Source organism: Xenopus laevis, chromosome 8S (genome assembly GCF_017654675.1).
Source record: "Xenopus laevis strain J_2021 chromosome 8S, Xenopus_laevis_v10.1, whole genome shotgun sequence".
Lineage (NCBI taxonomy): Eukaryota > Metazoa > Chordata > Amphibia > Anura > Pipidae > Xenopus > Xenopus laevis.
The window spans coordinates 15,894,086-15,915,089 of record NC_054386.1 but is presented as its reverse complement, the minus strand read 5'-3'; the positions used below and the strand labels follow the sequence as shown (position 1 = coordinate 15,915,089).

At 38.2% G+C, this 21,004-nt stretch overlaps 1 protein-coding gene across 8 annotated transcripts in view; it reads right to left on the bottom strand.

The window, feature by feature from the left end:
* The window catches only part of mis18bp1b (MIS18 binding protein 1 b), a 42,219-nt gene that overhangs the window by 17,633 nt on the left and 3,582 nt on the right, over window positions 1-21,004 (bottom strand). For 3 of the 8 annotated variants that reach the window (XM_018231817.2, XM_018231813.2, XM_018231819.2), the window contains exons 2-13: window positions 19,494-20,195; window positions 17,839-17,961; window positions 15,042-15,547; window positions 14,324-14,397; window positions 13,129-13,265; window positions 12,687-12,777; window positions 10,851-11,566; window positions 8,510-8,688; window positions 8,192-8,312; window positions 5,190-5,979; window positions 3,335-3,507; window positions 855-1,009 (exon numbers count right to left, since the gene is read on the bottom strand). In XM_018231817.2, the coding sequence (XP_018087306.1) occupies window positions 855-1,009; window positions 3,335-3,507; window positions 5,190-5,979; window positions 8,192-8,312; window positions 8,510-8,688; window positions 10,851-11,566; window positions 12,687-12,777; window positions 13,129-13,265; window positions 14,324-14,397; window positions 15,042-15,547; window positions 17,839-17,961; window positions 19,494-20,118 (3,690 nt within the window). In that variant the 5' untranslated portion in view covers window positions 20,119-20,195. 8 annotated transcript variants of the gene reach the window in all.

Sequence of the window (21,004 nt, the reverse complement as noted above, 5' to 3'; positions counted from 1 at the left end):
TTTTTTTTTCGGGAGAAAAACTCCAAAACTCCATTAGTACGAATCGAATATGAATTAAATAAGATTCGAATTTTTGGGTCGGAAGCATTCGATTGAATATTAGACATTCAAATTGTTTCTGAAATAACCTCCCAGTCGAATTGTGAGTATATTCGAATTAAAAAAAAAAAATCACGTGAATTCGAAATTTGGCCTTTGATAAATGAGCCTCTAAACATGCCGTAGATTAATTCCCATGGGTTTTTTATGGGAATTTAGCAGCTTTTAGGTGATAAACATTTGAATTTTGATTTCCATGTTAAGTTTTACAAATACTTTGTTTAATATTTTAGGCCAAGGCATCCAAAACAAACCTGCCTAAAATAAAGAAAGTAGCATGATTGCAATTTTTCGATTCGCCGAAAAGTTGCCAAACGGCTACAAATTCACCAAATGCATTGAAATCTGTGGGTGACAATTTTTTGTTGACTCGCAATAATTTTTTTTCACCCACTGGAGTCTATGGGTGCCTTTTTCGCGGAAAAACCTGGCTCATGACAAATTGTAATGTTTATTTGAATGTACCCATCATTCTATCTTCTAAAGCCGGTCTAATAAGGGTAAGGGCAAACCTGGAGGTTCGGGGAGATTTAGCCAACCGGTGACTAATCCTCACCGGGCGACTAAATTACCCAAACTGCTTCCCCGTATCTTCCACCTGCTTCCGAAGTCGCCTGAATTTTCCTCACGAGCAAACTTCTGGCGACTAAATCTCCCCGAATCTCCAGGTGTTCCCTTATCCTAAAGACGTTCTGGTGTTCTTAAAACATATTATAAGGAATTACCGATGAGCAATTTAGCAGTTTTTCTCTTACCTTCACTCTCTTGCTCTGGAATGGTGTAGCAGTGAAAATGTCATCATGGTCATCCTTTGGAATTTGTTCCAGAAATTGTCTCATTTGCTGCTTTCTTTTGAGGGTGCCAACTTTAGCGGTTATTTTCAATGGCTTCTCCTCTGAGCCACTCCCTGCTATAGAAATAAGCATTCACTCACATTAAAGTGACACGCTGTGTGCTTAGTTAATACCCAGGTAAGCAAAGGGTGTGGCTAAAATTCCACTTATTAGAAGGCATCTCCATTTATGACATTTAGTTTATGTTTTAGCTATTGTTTTAAAGGGGTAGTTCACCTTTAAGGTAACTTTTAGGGGCAGATTTATCAAAGGTCGGGGTGAATTTTCAAATGAAAAAATTCGAATTTCGAGCTATTTTCTGTGTACTTCGACTAGGGAATAGTACAAATTAGATTTGAATTAGTAAAAAAAAAAAAAAAAATTTTGAATATCGAAGTCTATTATGTACCGTCTGTTTAAAAATTCGACTTCGACGATACACCATCTAAAACCCACCAAATTGCTGTTTTAGCCTATGGGGGACCTCCTAGAACATGTTTGGAGTCAATTGGTGGACTTCAAATCTAATTCGATTGAATGCGCTATTCCTTCAATTGGTACGATTCGAATTTGGGTGAATACGGACCTAGTCGATCAAAAATGGACCTATTTGACCAAAAAAAAAACAACTTAATTTCGGTTGGTCTTTTTGCATTCGAATTTCGAAGTTTTTTCAATTCGAAATTCGACCCTTGATAAATATGCCCCTTAGTATGTTATAGAATGGCCAATTCTAAGCAACTTTTCAACTGGTTTAAATTATTTATTTTTTGTAGTTTTATAGTCGTATTTTTCTTCTCTTTGCAGCTTTCAAATGGGCGTCGCTGACCCCATCTAAAAAACAAATGCTCTGTAAGGCTACAAATGTAATTGTATTGCTACTTTTAATACTAATCTTTCTATTCAGGCCTCTCCTATTCATATTCCAGTCTCTTAATCAAATCAGCTCATGGTTGCTAGGGTAATTTGGACCCTAGTTACCAGATTGCTTAGAGGGGAACTTAACTTAAAACATAACATAATGTTTTAACTTAAAACATAACGTAAAGGAGAAACAAACCCGTAACATAAAAATCCCTACCCCTCTACCCTTTGTAGACTCCCCTCCCCCCCAGCCTAGGTGGTAACCGGGCAAATGCAACTAACTTTTTACTTACCCCTCGGTTCAGATTCTGTCCCCTGCAGTTCACGGCAGCCATCTTCTTTAAACTTTGGAAGCAGACCTTCGTTTTTGGCGCACGTGCAGTTGGAGTAATATTCCGGAACCCAAACAACTGCGCATGCGAAAAAGTCATAAAACGAAGGTCTGCTTCCGAAGTCTTTAAAAATTTGACTTCGACCATTTGCCATCTAAAACCTGCCAAACTGCTGTTTTAGCCTATGGGAGACCTCCTAGAACCTATTTGGAGTCAATTAGTGGACTTTGAAAAATCAAAGGTTTTTTTTTGGAAAAACTTTGAATCAAATTTGATCGAAAAACTGACCTATTTTTTGAATAAATTTCGATTGGTCTTTGAATTACGAAGTTTTTTTAAATTCGACCCTTGATATATCTGCACCGTAGTGTAATTCGGTTAGGGAATAGAGCAAATTCGATTGGAGTTTAAAAAATTAGAATTTCGAAATATATCATGTACAGTCCCTTTATGAATTCAAATTAGACTATTGGCCTGCCGAATTCATGTTTTAGCCTATGGGGGACCTCCTACAATCAATTTGGAGTAGTTTGGTGGACTTTTGAAAATTTTTCGAATTGCAGGTCTATCCTATTCACCCGACTTTCAAAAATTCTAATTTTTTAATCATTTTCCATTGGTCCTTATTTTTTGAACTTCAAGTTTATGGGAGTTTATGAACAATCAATGTTTTTTTTTGGAATAACTTTGAATCGAATTCGATCGAATGCTTCAATTTTGATTGAAAACGGACCTATTCACAAAAAAAAAAATGTTGGTCTTTTTTAATTCAAACTTCGAAGTTATGGGAGTTTAAAAAAAAAAAAAACTCCCATTACTTAGAAATTCGACCCTTGATAAATCTGCCCCAAACATCGTTTGACAAATATCCCTTCAAAAAATCCCATAGAAGTGTACAGAGATTGTAAGACATGGTCTACTTTTATATTTATCAAAGAATGTTTCATGGGTCAGACCCAGAGAACAGAAAGGGATGAACAGATACTGCTCGGAACTACTACTGGACTACTTTTACAAATAACTTTAAAATAAATGAACAAAAATTTGTTTTCGGTGGATGACCCATTTAATATTCTGCTGTTACTTCCGAGGTAAGCACTGAGGCAGCTACCTTGAATAATAACCTTTTAATAATAATAATAATAATAATAATCAATATAAACTCTCTTTAGTTATAGGTAAAATATATAGAATGTATTTCATTACCCTTTTGTTCTTTTTTTCTGGACTCAGGTTTCTTTTTGGATTGGGCCTTAGATGCCCTCGACTGTTGATTCTCTAGGTATTTTTCCTGACACTCCTCAGCAGAGCGGCTGCCTACAGACATGGCCACCTCTACCCAGAATTCGTTTTTATGCTTTGGCAGAGCGGAAATAGCCCTGAAAAGAGACAATCGAAGGATTACATATCACCGATTAATGAATAATACAGGTATAGGATCCCTTATCCGTAAACCCGATATCCAGTAAGCTCCGAATTACGGAATGACTGTCTCCGATAGACTCCATTTTATCCAAATAATACAAATTTTTAAAAATGATTTCCTTTTTCCTTGTAATAATAAAACAGTAGCTTGTACTTGATCCCAACTAAGAGATAATTCATCCTTATTGGAAGCAAAACCAGCCTATTGGGTTTATTTAATGTTTAAATGAATTTCTAGTAGACTTAAAGTATGAAGACCCAAATTACGGAAAGATCCGTTATCCAGAAAACCCCAGGTCCGGAGCATTCTGGATAACAGGTCCCATATCTGTACAACCACTAACAAGATTTTTTTTTTGGGAGTGCAGGTGCAGTTTTACATTTAAATAATAAAAGATTAAAGGGTTCACCTTTAAATTAGCTTTTAGTATGTTATAGAATGGCTAATTCTGAGATGAATTTTTATTGGTCTTAATTTTTTTATAGTTTTTTAATTTTTTGGCGTCTTCTTCGAACTCTTTCAAGCTTTCAAATGGGGGTCAGTCTCTTAGGGCAAGGACACAAGGGTTGATTTGAATATGGCAGGGTCACACGGGCAGATTTCGGGAGATTTAGTCGCCTGGCAACTAATCGCCTCGGGGCGACAATGTCCCCGAACTGCTTTCCGCTATAATGAGAAATGGCGGCACTTTGATTTCCGAAGTTGCCTCACAAGGAAACTTCGGGCGACTTTGGAAGCGCATGCCATTTTTAATTTTAGCAGGGGGAAGGCAGTTTGCAGAGATTGTCGCCCCGAAGAAGAGGCGATTAGTTGCCAGGCGACTAAATCTCCCCGAATCTGCCCATGTGACCCTGCCATATTCAAATATTTTTTTCACTCCTTGAGGGGACCCTGAGAGCATGTATAGTTTCCTCGTGGCTCTCCCTGTGATCCTAGTTTCCTGCCTGATGCGTTTCGCCAAATGGCTTCCTCAGAGAAAGGCTAACTAACTATGCTGAAAACATTTTTAATTTGTACATCCTATCTATTTACCCAGTTTTTATTTTTATACTTAACAATTCCTTTAAAGATGGGTCTATTCAGAGTATGTTTCAGTTTTTCGTTTAGTGTTTTATATAATTTGCCTTACTTTTCTGAAACCACCTGAAAATGTAACAAAAAAAGCAGATTAACTGGGACAGGGGTTCCCAACCGCCGGGCCACGGACAGTCCTGAAATGGGCCGCCGAACAATTAAAGTGGCACACCGAATCGGACGCGACCGCGCCAGAATTGGACGCTGATCCCCTCACTGACCCCTCCGACCTACCCCCGGTCCTTGCAAAAATTTGGCAATTTGGCTCTTCTTTGGTCCCCGAGACAAAAAAGGTTGGGGACCCCTGAACTGGGAGGCTTTGTTTTTGTATTTATTCTTGTTTTTCAATGCTTATTTTTTTTCACCCTCCATTTTGACTTCAAAACTGCTCCGATTGTCTGTTGTAATTAACCCCCTACCAACCAGCGAAGTTTAAATTCCAAGCCTGATAGCTGAAGACAACATACTAATAAGTAAGCTTTAAGGTAAACAACCCCATCAAATTTGGATGGTTATATACTCATACAACTCTATAATTAAAATACTGTCTCTATTACTTACTTGTAAAGACGCTCAACTTCCTTCTCTGTCCATTCCTCACCGTGATTCATTTTTATAAAGGGTACAGCAGAACTTTGGTTTCTGGGCAGAACCCTTGTCCTTTTACTAAAAACTAATCTTGAAGTAGGACTACGTACGGAGCCCATAGAACTTCTAGCTGTGGCATTTGTTGGCTGCTGCTGCGGATCATTATCTGAACTGGATGTTTCTTCGGAGGCCTCAAGGCTAAACTTACAAGCGCGCAGTGCCGAGCGGCCAGCTTGCCTTTGAGATCTCAGATTGTTCCGAACAGAAGATTTTCTAGCGTTGGTTCTTTTTTCCTTATCAGAGTCAGCAGAGCTTAGAAGATCAATGCTTTGTGGTTCAGCTTTATATCCCCTACTTCTTTTATGGCGAGGGCCTTTTTGTTTTAGGGTCTCTTTTGGAGAACTTCTCAAATTATTGAGAAATTCCACAGAACCGTATTTGTTTCCCTCAGTGTGCAAGTCTTGCTTACATTTATTCATGTCCTTTTGGGATAAAGATCTTGGTGTCCTTTTAATAGAAATATGGCCAGACGGACTGTCCTCTTCTGAAGATTCAGTCTCAGACAAGTTATCCCCCAGATCGACAGGAGCATTGCCTGGTTTCTGCAAAGGCAATTTACAAATCTGATCTTCTTTAGAATCCTTCTCTGACTGGCGCGTTCCGATTTCACTCTCAAAAACACTTGTGTCCGTGCTACTCTTGCCCAAACTTTCGTTTCGATTCAGAATTGAATCCTTTGTCCAAATCTGTTTTCGAAGCTGTGCTGTTATAGAAGAATAGCAATACAAAATGCAAGTCAATAAACAGTAAGTCCTAGAAGATTCCTGAGTTATTGATTATTATTTTTTTCATATTAGAAGTTTTTATACTGCTAGTACCATGAATATATAACCTGAGCATCTCCATCAGTTTGGCAAGGGCAAAGGCCAGGGAGAACAGCAAAAGCTTTTTGGAAGCAAGAAGTGTCTCCCTGCTCGGTTCTACAACTCAGTGTGAGAGACGTAACAAAATTGAGAAGGAAAGCATCAAAAGATGCCAGAAAAAATGTTCCTTTTAAATATATTAATTTTATATTTCTAGGACAAAGTTTGGGTTTACCCGAACCAGCATATTTTAACTAGCTAGCATTGGCCTGCCAATAGCATCTGACTACATATTAGTAGAAAGGATGGTGCCCTTATTGATAGCTAATGAGGATATCCATCGACCCTTCAACTGAAGCTGGATTACTTGTACATTGTCTTGATTAGGGATTCACCGTATCCAGGATTCGGTTTGGTATTCAGCCATTTTCAGTTGTATTCGAATGCGGCCGAATCCTTGTGCCTGGCCGAACTGAATCCTTAAAATAATTTGACTTTTTGTCACAAAACAAGGAAGTAAAAAAATGTTTTACTCTTTTTCCCTCCCCCTCACTGATTTGCATATGCAAATTAGGGTTTGAATTTGATTCGGTATTCAGACGAATCTTTCACAAAGGGTTCGGCCGAATCCAAAATAGTGGATTCAGTGCATCCCTAGTCTTGATACACGTAAGACTAAAGGTGCCCATACACGGGCAGATTAAAGCTGCATTAGCTACAGAGAAGGACTGGTTTATGTGGAACTCTTATTGCTCTGAACTCCAAAAGGAGGTATAGAAACCAAGAAGGACATTGGGTGTTCAGACACTACTATCTTTCCATAATCCATCCCCCCCTCCTTGGGAGTTGGGGCTGTTGGGTGCCTCTCCTTCTCATGAGGAGGAGGGACCGGATAGACTCTTAACATTGGAACGCATTACGGATCTCCTTACGTATATAATACTATGAGGTGACGTTAGCCTCTTACCCTCAGATGAGGTGCACTGCTTAGTACCACGTAATTTACCTTTTCTTTTTTGAGTTGTTCTTTTCTGTTTAATTTTTGTTTACTGTGGATATTGTCAATACATGACCATATACATGATGTATGTCTTCATTGTACCTTTCTGAAACTGGTTATGTACCGCTTTATTTGTTTCTGATTCTGTGAACTTCAATAAAAACACAGTTGAAAAAAAAAAAAAAAAAAAAGCTGCCGATACTGATATTCGGCAGCTTATCTGCCCATGTGTGGGGTTTCCGACAGGTCATCCCAATCAATATCAGGCCAAAAATCGGTCAGATATCGGTCAAGTTTGATTGTTTTCTACGATCCAGGACCGCATCTTGATAGCATTGTAATCCGATTGTTCGGATTTGCCTGATATCGCCCAGCCGTTAGTGGGTTTATCGGGTTAAGATCCGCTCGTTTGGCCACCTTATCTCTCCTGCAGCCAAGCTCTAGATCCCACAATGCCTTTCAGATGCCTGCGCAGATCTATTAATAACCTGGCTTGTTTTCAGAATGAAAAAAAACTGCTAACTTGTATCAAGAGTCAGAACTCCCCAAACTGCCTTCCCGCCGGCTATAATGAAAAATCACCAGCGGGATAGCACTCGCGGCGCTTCGTTTTCCAAAGTCGACTCACAAGGAAACTTCGGGCGACTTCGGAAAACTAGCAATTTTTCATTATAGCCGGCGGGAAGGTAGGGCAATGCAGTCTGGGGAGATTGTCGCCCCGAAAAAGAGGCGATTTGTCGTCGGGGCTACTAATCTCACAGAATCTGCCCGTGTACCCTTACGAATAAACCACTGAAAATCTTTACTGTACATTTGAAAGCTGCTTAAAATTACATTTAGGCAAAATATAACTTTTGGCATAAGATTCCCTTTAACAACTAGGTAACAATTAAAAGTATGGCAGACAATACTACAAATCAATTATTTAGGGGCTGATATACACATTTTACATAATTATATTATATATATATATATATATATACATACTGTATATAATATAATATATTTCCATGTGCTACGGGTTCTAACTGGTTAAGATTTTGATTTAATCAAGCACAAATCAATATATTATATAAATAGACAAGAGAATAACCACATTAATAAGACCTCACTTGATCTTTGTTGCTGCTCCATGTTTGAACTGCCTTTATTCAGTCTGGGGGAAATTTTGCCTAACTCCTTGGGAGTGGAGGGTTGCCTGCATTCAGTTTCAGAATTTGTTTTAACTAGACTCTACAAAAAACAGGAGAGCATCAATAGTTAGTTGAACATGCCCTTACAAAGTTATACAGCAAAATATAAGTGAAAGACTAATTTTCCCCTAAGGTAAATGAATGCAGAGAATCGTATTTAATTATTAGATTCAGCCGAACCCTCGAACCCTTCGCGAAAGATTCAAGGTAAATTTTCTATAACAAAAAGTTACTTACCGTGTCTGCCTCTAGATAATCTGCTGATCCTTCCTCAATCACAAAATTTAAGTTCCGGTCAGTCACTACTCGTTCTCCACACCAGTATTTCAGGACAGGTTTAATAAGTCGTCCGCTGCGGCTAACGGTAGCATCACGATTAGACAGTTGTGCAGGGGGGGTATTTTGCTCATTCTCCACTAAAATATTTAAAACAAAATTATGCTGACTGCTGAGCAAAAAAAAACAATTGTCATAATCATCTTACAGGACTTCTGGTAGTTCACAACTTGAGTCTCCTTAGTAGTGATATGCGGGTCGGGCTATAACCCGACCCGCGCCCAACTTCCTTTTATAGATCCATGCCGCCCGCCGATGATGTCATAAAAGGGGCAGGGTGAGCAGGAAGTCGAATGCCGGCATTTGTAAGGTCGCGGACGGGGAAAGAAGTCAGAAGAGCTCAACCCGCCCGTGACCCGGAAAGGTGGGGTGCAAGGCCGGCCCGAACCCGCGGGTATCGTCTCGGAACGCACATCACTAATCCTTAGCCTTTAAACCAATATTATCCTCATCAACAATTACATTTCTGGTCTTCTGTAGTTTAGAATAATTCAAGAAAAGAGTTGCACTGTATATTCCAGTTTAATAGGCAAAGCAGTCCAGTCTGCAAGGCAAAATTAAGGTGAACAGACAGAGCCAAACAGTTTCATCAGCCTGAAGAATAAATGGTTGCATGGTAACTTACTGGGCCATCCACATAAATAGGGTACTAGGGCTTGTTCTGCACTCTAGTGTTTATCGCACATAATATCCCTCAGTTATATAGTATATATATATATATATATATATATATATATATATATATATATATATATATATTCCAATATGGACACTTGCACTCCAATCTCAAAGTCTTAAGCCGGGTGCTTAGTCAATGTGTATTGTATATTTTCAAAATGGACCAGCACACCGTTTATCTTCAATCAAAAAAAGTGTTTATTCTTCATACACTGTGCATCCAACGTTTCGGCCTGCATTCAGGCCTGAATGCAGGCCGAAATGTTGGATGCACAGTGTATGAAGAATAAACACTTTTTTTGATTGAAGATAAACGGTGTGCTGGTCCATTTTGAAAATATATATATATATATATATATATCAAATGAAAAAAAGACCGCACTCACAGGACTTCTCGTGGAAAAAAAGCCTCAAAGGGCTGTGTATTTATTCCTTTTTATTTATTCTGTGTATTTATGATTTTGAGGAATAAATACACAGCACTTTGAGGCTTTTTTTCCACGAGAAGTCCTGTAAATGCGGTCTTTTTTTCATTTGTTGTATGTAACCTTTACCAGCACCCAGGCAGTTAACTTTTCGCTGTGGAGTGCACCAGTTAGGACTTATATATATATATATATATATTTTTTTTTTTCATATATTTTGTGCCATCCACATAAATAGTCATATACCCTTGATCTATTTGATCTGATGGTCCTAGTGATGGGGAGATGCAGTTCCTTTGCGTTCTGGATATGTTAATGCAGCATCCTTCAGCTAAAATGAGGCTACATAAAAAAGCAGACTGGGATAATCGTATTACAGGAAAGTCTGTAGAAATTAATCTTTAGGTGGCAAAACAAGCACAAACTGCCTGACCAATTCTGGCCATGCATGCCTCCTTAAAAGAGAAGTAAACAATAAAAATGAATACGGCTAAAAAGGTCATATTTTATATACTGAACGTATTGCACGAGCCTAAAGTTTGAGCTTGTCAATAGCAGCAATGATCCAGGACTTCAAACTTGTCACAGGGGGTCACCATCTTGGTGTCTGCGACACTCACATGCTCAGTGGGCTCTGAGCAGCTGTTGAGAAGCTAAGCTTAGGGCTCGTCACAAATTGAGGTTGGCCTGTAATATAAGCTGATGCTACAGGGCTGATTATTGAATTCTGATGCTAATTGCACTGGTTTCTGTGCTGTCATGTAATAATTATCTGTATTAATTACTATTTAGCCTTATATTGTGACATTTCTATTCTATGTGGACTGTATATTGTGAGTCGGGCCCTAAGCTCAGTAAGTGACAGCAGCACAGAGCATGTGCAGTGAATCAGCAGAAAAGAAGATGGGGAGCTACTGGGGCATCTTTGGAGACACAGATATTTACTGCTAAAGGGCTGTGGTTGCCTTGGGCTGGTACAGAAGCCCAAAACATAATGTACAACATTTCTAGCTACTTCTTTAGTTCTCCTTTAACAGTGCCAATTCACAGTGTTTAATTCACAGAATATGTACAAGCAATGGATCTAAAATCAAAACAATATCTGTGCTTGTTACATAAACCAAGCACAATATACATACCCCTTTGCTTTCCACTTGCTGAATAACTAGTGGGGCATCTGGTGGTGTATGGATGTATGTTGACATCACTTTCAGAGGGAGACGCATCATATGTTGAATTTTGTACTTTAATGGCAATGTGTTTTGTGTAGTTGAAAGGTTTAGGGAGGAGTGATGAGTGCAGTTCTTCTGACACAGAACGGTGCTTAGTCTGTAGATCTGTAATTACATTCCTGCTCTTAACCAGTGCCGGCCTTTCTTTTGGAACCGTGGGCGATCCTTCAGATGACAAATCATATGTACAATTGTTATTGTGGCTAGGATTGATTCTGGCATCAGTGGTGGAGAGGTTATTAGTCAACTTGGATGTATGATCCTTTGATACAATTTTCCTTCTTCTAGTTTTTTCCCGGTCTGTATCAGAGTTACTGGAATCCCAGCTGTCTGAAGTTCTGCATTGTACATTATTTGATGTCATACCTTTTGGCTCAGTGTGCAAAGCACTGCAGGCTCTGGTTTTTCTCTGGTCAGTATCACCAAGGTTGAACCTGGTATTAATGGTGGCAGAGCTAGGCAGGCGCCTCATAAGTTCTTTTGATAAATCGTTTCTTTGTCTAGCAGGCTTATTTTTTGTATCTGTGCAGCAATGTTTTGCCCTTTCTTGAATGCCCTTCAGACTATTTTGTTTAATATCTCCATTCTTCATACGGTTAATATTTTTTCCTTTTATTTCAGCCCTAAGGTTTCAAAAAATAGACAGTGTAAACAGATAAAACATTTTAATGTGTGCATACTCAATTTAAAAAATTGACTCAATACATGCCTCATAAGGAAGTATTTAGCACTTGCTACTGCTGAGGAATGGCAGCAACCAAAAGTATAAAATTGTAACCACTTAGACTAGAGAGTAAAAGCAGGTCTCATTGCGCTAGCACACGATCATTTATAGTCAAGTTGATACAGATACAGGTTATTCTGCCCTAGTCCATAAATACAGTAATACAAATGGTGCACAAAACAATAATAAATATATTCAAAATGAAAAAAAACAAAAAACAACCACACTAAAAGGACAAAGGAACCTTAGTGCTCAATGATACTGCCTACCATTTATTTAAAGGGATCCTGTTTTCAAAACACATCAGTTAATAGCGCTACTCCAGCAGAATTCTGCACTGAAATCCATTTCTCAAAAGAGCAAACAGATTTTTTTATATTCAATTTTGAAATCTGACATGGGGCTAGACATTTTGTCAATTTCCCAGCTGCCCCCAGTCATGTGACTTGTGCCTGCACTTTAGGAGAGAAATGCTTTCTGGCAGGCTGCTGTTTTTCCTTCTCAATGTAACTGAATGTGTCTCAGTGGGACATGGGTTTTTACTATTGAGTGCTGTTCTTATATCTACCAGGCAGCTGTTATCTTGTGTTAGGGAGCTGCTATCTGGTTACCTTCCCATTGTTCTTTTGTTTGGCTGCTGGGGGGGGGGGGGAAGGGAGGGGGTGATATCACTCCAACTTGCAGTACAGCAGTAAAGAGTGATTGAAGTTTATCAGAGTACAAGTCATATGACTTGGGGCAGCTGGGAAATTGACAATATGTCTAGCCCCGTGTCAGATTTCAAAATTGAATATAAAAAAATCTGTTTGCTCTTTTGAGAAATGGATTTCAATGCAGAATTCTACTGGAGCAGCACTATTAACTGATTCATTTTGAAAAAAAAAATTTTTCCCCATGACAGTATCCCTTTAACTATATTACCTAGCTAATATTGGGAAACATAAGAACTTATAAAAACAATTCAACATAAGATAAAAAAATAAAGCAACTGAAAATCCCCTTTATTTATATTATCAGACCTGTGTCTTTCCTTCAGAACACGATCCACATGAGTCTTCCAGTCCTCTGGAAAGCCAGAAGCAAACTTGTGCACAAACCAAGGGGGAAATCCTGCAATCGTATCAAATAGCATAAACACAATGTCACAGAAGGGGCGGGTATAGAAGTAACCCGCGGGCTTCAGGTAATTAATAAAGGTATGTAGTTGTGGGCACACATATATTTAGATAACTTCATTAATCATTCCTTTCAGTAATTGTGTGGAACGTGGGCTTCTTAAATGCCATAACTACATAATAGTAGTACATTTTATTTTGAATCTTAAAAAAATAAATAAAAAAACGTTTAGTATCAGTAGAAGTTTAAACATTATTTTTTTTTATAAAAATATTGGCAAATTAGTGGGGAACACAGTGATTTTAAATTAGTTTATCAATTCAATGTTGCATCATTAGTCCCCACCTCCTCCTTCCAACTGCATAGTAGCTTTATCAGCCTCCCCTTTCAGTTCATAGACACGGCCAGAAAAAGTCTTCACTTTATCACTTTGGATACGTTCGACTATAACATTACTGTGCCAATACAGCCCTGAGGCATCCCTGCAGGAGAGAAGTATATTCATGTAGTCATGTCAAGTACATTAGAAAGCCACAGATTTCCTAAACCTTTTTTCTTTTTAGACAGTATAAAATACAACACAGGATTTTGATCATGTAGGGCAGCCATCATTGATAAATTATATCCCAGCTCACTCATTATGTGGATGTATGTGCCCCAACTTGGCTGCCCCCACCAGAAGCTCCCTTCCGGCGAGTGCTCCAACAAAATACACAAAATACTATTGTTTCCCCTAACCAGAGTGAGGGATGTTAGCCCACACCTCCTGGTGGGGGAAAGAATTTTTGCATGATATATGCCCTTTAAATGTAATGGAACATGGGGAGATTTGGAGGGTTTAGTTGCCCTGGTGTTTAGCAACACTACTCATAATTGCCCCTTATTTAACTGAACTGAAAGCACTGGGTAATGATTTATAGTCTTACAGGTATGCTCTAAAGAGTATGGCTGCATGTAGAAACTATCAGTATAACTATTCAAGTCATGTTAAAAAAAATGTAATGGTGTCTATTCACAAGTCTTAAAGGAGAAGGAAAGGTTAAAACTAAGTAGAAAGGTCCACCTAAATATACCAGTAAACCCTCAAAGTAATGCTGCTTTGAGTCCTCTGTCAAAAAAAACACTGCATTTCTTTCCTTCTATTGTGTACTCATGGGCTTCTGTATCAGACTTCCTGCCTTCAGCTTAAACCTCCTTGCCCCGGGCGTGAGCATGCTCAGTTTGCTCCTGTTCCCCTCCTTCTCCCTTCCCTGCTGTAATCTGAGTCCAGAGCTATAAGTGAGCAAGGAGAGACTCAGGCAGGAAGTTGTCACACAAAGCTAATATGGCAGCTGCTATCCTAAACAAGCAGAGAGATTCTAGAGCTTTTTACTAAGATATGATAAAACATTCTACAGAATAAATATAGCATTCTAGCTTGCACTATTGCAGCTAATCTATTGGCAATAAAATGCCTCCGTAGCTTTCCTTCTCCTTTAAGAGTTTTGCTTGTAACTGAATGACGGAGTAAACTTTAGAAAACACACATACAAATACTCACACTCGTTTCCCCTCTAAGCACACACCAGCTTTATTGGAAAATGTTACAATCCACTCAGTCAAGAGAATGTTTTCCTGTGACAAAATGAAAAAGCTCTGTCAGATTCCAGAAGACATTCATGCTAATGTCAGGCAAGGTAGATTCACTGCTGACAAAGAAAGGCCAGAATATGCCCATGTAGGCTCTCATTTACTATAGCAGAAACTGCCCAACTAGTTGGTTTACTTTAGGTATTTCGCTACCAGAGCTAGTCTCCAGCCATCCAGTAGGAATATACATTACTTATACATAACCATATATCTGTGCAAAGATATAGGGGTTTCCCATGTAAAAATATTTTGATAACATTTTTGACCTTGAAATCTAAAGTATGCTGATTTTTGAAATCGTGATTTTGAAATTTAGTAGTGTACTGCTGGGAGTTTTTGACCTATACAAGTTAGAAATCCCAATACATCTATATATATTTTGTATAGGCGTGATCAGGAGACAAATCGGTTGTATTTATGCTTGCAATATAAAATGTTTTTGATGCGAGTATACCTGAGCAGGTACCCGACACCTCTGCTGAAGAAAACTTCTTGCCAATCAAGAATATGCAGATTTGAGAACCACCCTGTGTCACTACATTTTAAATGTGTCTGTATAAATATACCCACAACCCTTTATTAAGTCTCCAGTAGCATCAAACAAAAGCCTTTGCAATGCATGCCCCTACCTTTTCTTTCGGATTACTTCTGTTTGTATCAGGGTAAAGAACTGCAGCTGGCACTTCTCTGGACTTCTGCTTCCTTGGAATATGAATTTTAGGGGATATTAGTAAAATATCACACATATCAGGGCATAAGGTCGGACCTTTAATGCCAAGGTTTTTTAATTTCTCAATTCCTGGCATGAACTTTGGCTCAACCATAAAACCTGTTTTGTTATACAAGTGTTCACTAGCTGTTTTCAAATTCTCTTTGCTTTTCCTTGAACTGGTCTGTTTACAGATTTCTGGGGTCAATGTTTCATTCTGCAATGAACTTAGTTGGCTTTGTTGAGACACTTCATCATCTTCCTCCTCATTTCTTTTTTCACCCAGTGCTATGTCTGGGCTGGGATTTGTGCTGCTCACAATGCACTCTTCGCTAACTTTCAGGAAATCAACTCGTTTTGCTGGTTTCTCAGGGTTCTCGACAGGAAATACACGGTTTGAGCCAGTGTTAGGTGTAGTAACATCTACTGTAAAGGCAAGAACAGTTTAGACCAACAAAAAATATGCTTGTTAGAGGCTTTCCCACACTTTCTAGGCTTTACTTCCACAATTCTTTAGCATAACAGTATTTATGATCACACAGAGAAAGCTCATAAATGTCAGCTACCACCTGTGCAAACTGAAACTTATTATCAATCCTAATCTAAAGTTCACCATCTTCCAAACTGCTTCTTGGCTGCTATGCTAATTCAGCTCTAACAACCAAACAGTAAAACTTCTAAGCATGCAATTTTAGTACAGTGTCACCATGAAAAATAAATGAGGTGGACTGAACTCTCATTGCTGCATTATATGACAACTCTGCAGCCTGCAGTATTTGTTTATACATGAAAAGTGAACAAGATAGGAAAATAAGTGAAAGCAGAAGAGTCCATGTAGCTTTCAGTTTTATGAAATCAAGATCACTTGGCTAACAGAAAACTAGCTGGTACTCTTATTAACTGCAGGCCAGATTCATTGTTCTGCCTTAGCTCAACCTCAACTAAAACACTGTTAAATCTTTGACACTTAAAGTTTTCTGTGGCTGGTTTTTGTATTCCAATAACTCTGCAAACAACCATTCATACCTACAGACACAGTTAAAAAACTGTTGAAAAAAAAATATCGCCAAGAACATCAATAGGTCATTGTAATCTTGATGCAACTCAAGACTAATTTTCTCATACAATTTCACTCACAAGATAACTGTTGTTAGAGATAATTAAATATTGTACTCCGCCAGATATATTCTATGTCCTGATATATGCCTGTGATACAAATGTGACATGGCAGGCCATGTATGAATGAGTGTGGTTAAGTGTATCCAATGTGGCTCCTTAGTTGTTATATGGATGTATTAGCATTAGTTGGAGACAAGGGAACAGCAGGAGTTGATTTAATTAACACGAAACATATAAACATGGCCACCGTTCTGGGCGTGTAGCCATCTATTACTTTGTTATTGTTTCAATATAATAATTCCTTCTTGTATCTCATGCACATGGTTATTTTCATTGTCGTGGTCATTCTCATGGTCACTGTTCTGGGCGTGTAGTCATCTATTCATTTATTATATTAATATAAAAAGGAACTCAGCGGAGGGGGCTTCGGGACTTCATCTACAAGCAGATGTGTTGTGTAGAACCTTGCCCGATTGATCTGGTTTTGAGAGTTCGCTGTACCTGGCTGATGTTCCACTCAAAAGTCTGCCAAGGGAAGCTCGGCAAGACAATGACCCAAATGTAACCATGACCAAGGTACCTATAGACACGTATTTTGGGATTGCCCCGAAATCCAACGATTTTGGAAGGAAATATTGCATTATGCTGAAGCTTATCTTGGGCTTTCCAATGTATGTTCCCCCGAACTCTGCCTACTAGGAATAACAGAAGGACTATCCCAAGCTCCAGCAAAGGGGTATGTCTGCTTCAACTTCTTAATTTTGCCAAAAAAGCCATTCTGATGACCTGGAAAGCAACAGCACCCCCGACTTTAAGCTTCTGAAAAATGCTAATCAATAATTTTCTTCCCAATCAAAAGTTAACGTACACGACTAGAGGCTGTCCAGGAAAATTTGGAAAAATATGTAACACCTGGATAGGGGAGATCCAGGGCACCTAAATGTCCTCCACTTTCCCTCCGCAGGGGATAGTATGGATACAGTGAATACCGGATCTGAGGTGAACCAGTGGCCTATCTGAGCAGCAGATGAACCATACCCCTTACTTCACTTCAGTCTGACCCGCTCGCTCCTAGCCTGTCAGATACTTAAAGGAGGTCCATCCCCTCCTTACTTTCAGTTCTGCTTCGGATTCTTCAGAAGTTCTACCTTTTTTTTTTTTCTATACTTTTTTCTTGTTCTACTCTTATCTAGCTCTTAAATGTTAAAAAATGCAATAAAGAAAATATAAAAAAAAAATTATATATATACACAGTATATATATATATATATATATATATATATATATATATATATATATATATATATATATATATATATGATGACTTTAACGTAGTTGGGCAGCTTAAATATATTGCAATATATGGACAAACAATCCCTGTTTTGTTTAAAGGGTAAGGCATTTTTCAGTAGCAGTATGCACAAAATGTCTCTGTCTTAAATATATTGATAATGGGATGAGTGCAGAGGACCTCTTGCATTTGTCTATATATATATATATATATATATATATATATATATATATATATATATATATCTCCTATCACAGAATGGTGTAGTGTGCTATTCCCCTTTAGATATGGAAGAAAAGCAACATACCTCCCTTCTGGCTGTGGGTGGCATCCTTATGGATTAACTTTTGCCTCTCCAAAGCCTTCTCTTTCATTAAGAGGAATGTTTTTGCTGGCGATGCAGTTAAGATGTCTGTAGGTATTTCTGAGTCTAAATGGGTAGGAAAGTAGGACATTTACAGTTCATCTAATAAACTGCTGTAAATCAATCAAGTAATTTTCAGCTTTCTAAATTAAGAGTGTCCAGCTTTATAAAAGAAAATAAAGTCAAGTGACTTGTATTATTTTATTTTTTTAAAGAGCTGGTACGTCAGGAAAATAAACCTCTGGTACTAAACAGTTTATTTTCTTTTAACCCCATAACCTACTCCTTAAACAGATCACTTCCCCACACTCTCTATCCTTCACGGATTACTGTCATCTGCAGTCTCAAGTGGCTTTCTTTATAAACAATTTATTTGAGCAAAATGATTGTGCCCACTCATTAAAAAAAAAAAAGACTGCTGATAATTGTTAGGGGTTAATTCGGGTGCTGGGAACACAGTGCTATGCAGTTTGTTTGCAGGCAGGCACTCAGGACCAATTCTGCTCCGCAGGATCCATGGAAATCACTTTTGTTCTTATGAAAGTGGTAGTTTATGTCCATTATGATTTAGACAGTGAAATCCCAAGATTTTAGAATTTTTTTGTGGTTTTTGGATTATTCAGATTTTTTTTTCCAATATGGGATTTCAGCAGGTACCTGGTCGCAGATTGTAAAATAAAAATAATGAAAAACAGAAAAAAATAAAATGAATGAAGACCGGTTGAGAAGTTAATGCTATATATTAGCATTATAATTGTACTTGTTTGCACTAAAAACGCTCTTTAATTATGGGCATCATAGACCCCAGTAACTAAACTGCATACCATTATTATTACTTGCTCATATTTATTCTCAGGCCCATTCCTGCTGCCTGGTTGCTAGGCCAAAAAAACATATAGCACTCTAGGCATAATAGTTGCAGAACAAAAAACAATGTATATTTAAACAAACACAATAAAATGAAAAATTAAGATTATTTGTAAATATTCTTAAAATACTGGTCTCAGCATCACACGGGGAGGCACATTTATCAAAGGTCGGATTTCGAATTCATGTGAGTTTTTAAAACCTCCCCTAAACTCCCATAAATTTGAAATTCAACCAAACGAAATGTATTGGAAAAAAAACTTGGACAAATGGAAATCGACCCAAAAACTTGAATTGAATTAAAAATGATTCTCATTTTAAAACCTTAATACGAGTTTTTCCTCCCAAAAAAACTCGAATGTCAGGAAGGCTGCAAACAACTCAAAATTGATCCCTGAACCTCTCCCGATTGACGTAAACAGCAATTCAGCAGATTTTAGGTGGCAAATAGTTGGATTTGAGTTCTTAAAGGGCCAGATAAACCTCGAAAATCGAATTCGATTTTTTTTTTTAAAAAAATTTAATTGAATTTGAATAACTCCCTAGTTGAATTTGACCATAAAAAATTAGAAAATTAGATTTTTCAATTTGACCCTTGATTAATCTGTCCATAAAAGTACATTTTAAAGTGAAATATGCTTTAAATGAGGCATTCATTTCATTTGCATAAAATGTCTCATTTGCATAAAATTGCTATTGACCTGCTGGAGAAAAAAAAATAATCAACCCACCTGAACACATGTTGCTACAGGCAGGTTTTCCATTGGTATTCATCAGTTGCTTAAGGAATAGTCGGCTACCCCGCTCTCTGCTATAAACTGACAGATTGGTGATAGGTGTCAGTATCATGTCACGCTGGCAGTTTAGAATATCAGAGAATTTTTTATTTTTAATGGGCGTTTGAAGCTTTTTCTCTTGAACTTTGAATGCCTTCATCCTCTGGAAAATTTTGGCTGGAGATTCAAGAACAAAATCAGCATCAGCAGAAGTGAAGTAACCTATTGTTCCATGTGGTGCAGGATCATTCCTACACAATTTAATTCCTTGTGGGACACCACTTGGTTTTATAACACTGAGATTAGGAAACTCAAGAGGACAAGTTCCATCTTGAATCAGAGTTGACTGGAGAGCTGTTGTTGTGTAAACCAACTGATTGGGCTTTTTGGCTGGAGTCGTTGAGGTGCATGGCTGCTCCATGCACAGTTTCTGGAGATCTTTGATTGGAGTTAAAGTATTGGATGGAATTATGTCCAGTGGAATGGACTTCAAATGCATTCCTCCATTGCTGGTAGCTGGTGGATCATTGTGATGAGTGTTTGAAGTTGTTATGAACATCTCAGATGATTTACCTTTCATGTAGTCAGACACCAGACAATACAGTGGAGACTTCTTATAGGCATTCTTTGCAGTTTACATTATGTCTCCATTACTATCTGGGATCAAAACAATAGAGAGAAGGTGGGGGTAAGAGATGTATTAGCAAATCCAAGAACCTCAGCCAAATCTTTAAAGGAGAAGGAAAGTCTTCTTGCACTTGGGGGTGCCAAATGTTAGGCACCCCCAAGTGACTGTATTGACTTACCTGAAACCCAGGGCCGGTGCTCCTATCAGCAGAAAACTGCAACGGCCCGGGGGTTCTACCTCTTCTTTCTTTAAATTTCCCAGGGCAGACGCATGCGCAGTAGAAGAAATAGCCGTCTTTTTAGTTAAAGTTTTGGCTTTAGAAAAGGATCGCTCCGTGGTACTCACTGGTATAACCCCGGGCCAGTGCAGTTTTCTGCTGATAGGAGCACCGGGGTTTCAGGTAAATAAATACAATCACTTGGGTTGCCTAACATTTGGCACCCCAAGTGCAAGAAGACTTTCCTTCTCCTTTAAAGGGGTTGTTTACCTTTGAGTTAACTTTTAATATGATGTAGAGAGTGATATTCTGAGACAATTTGCAATTGGTCCTCGTTTTTTTATTATTTCTGTTTTTTGAGTTATTTAGATTTTTATTCAGCAGCTCTCCTGTTTGCAGTTTGATAGGGTTGATAGGGTCCAAATTACCCTAGCAACCGTGCATTGATTTGAATAAGAGACTGGAGTATGAATAGGAGAGAGTCTGAATAAAAATATGAGTAATAAAAAGTAGCAATAACAAAACATTTGTAGCTTTACAGAGCATTTGTTTTTAAAAGGGATCAGTGACATCCAATTGAAAGAGGGAAAGAGTCAGAAGAAAAAGGGAAATAATTAAAAA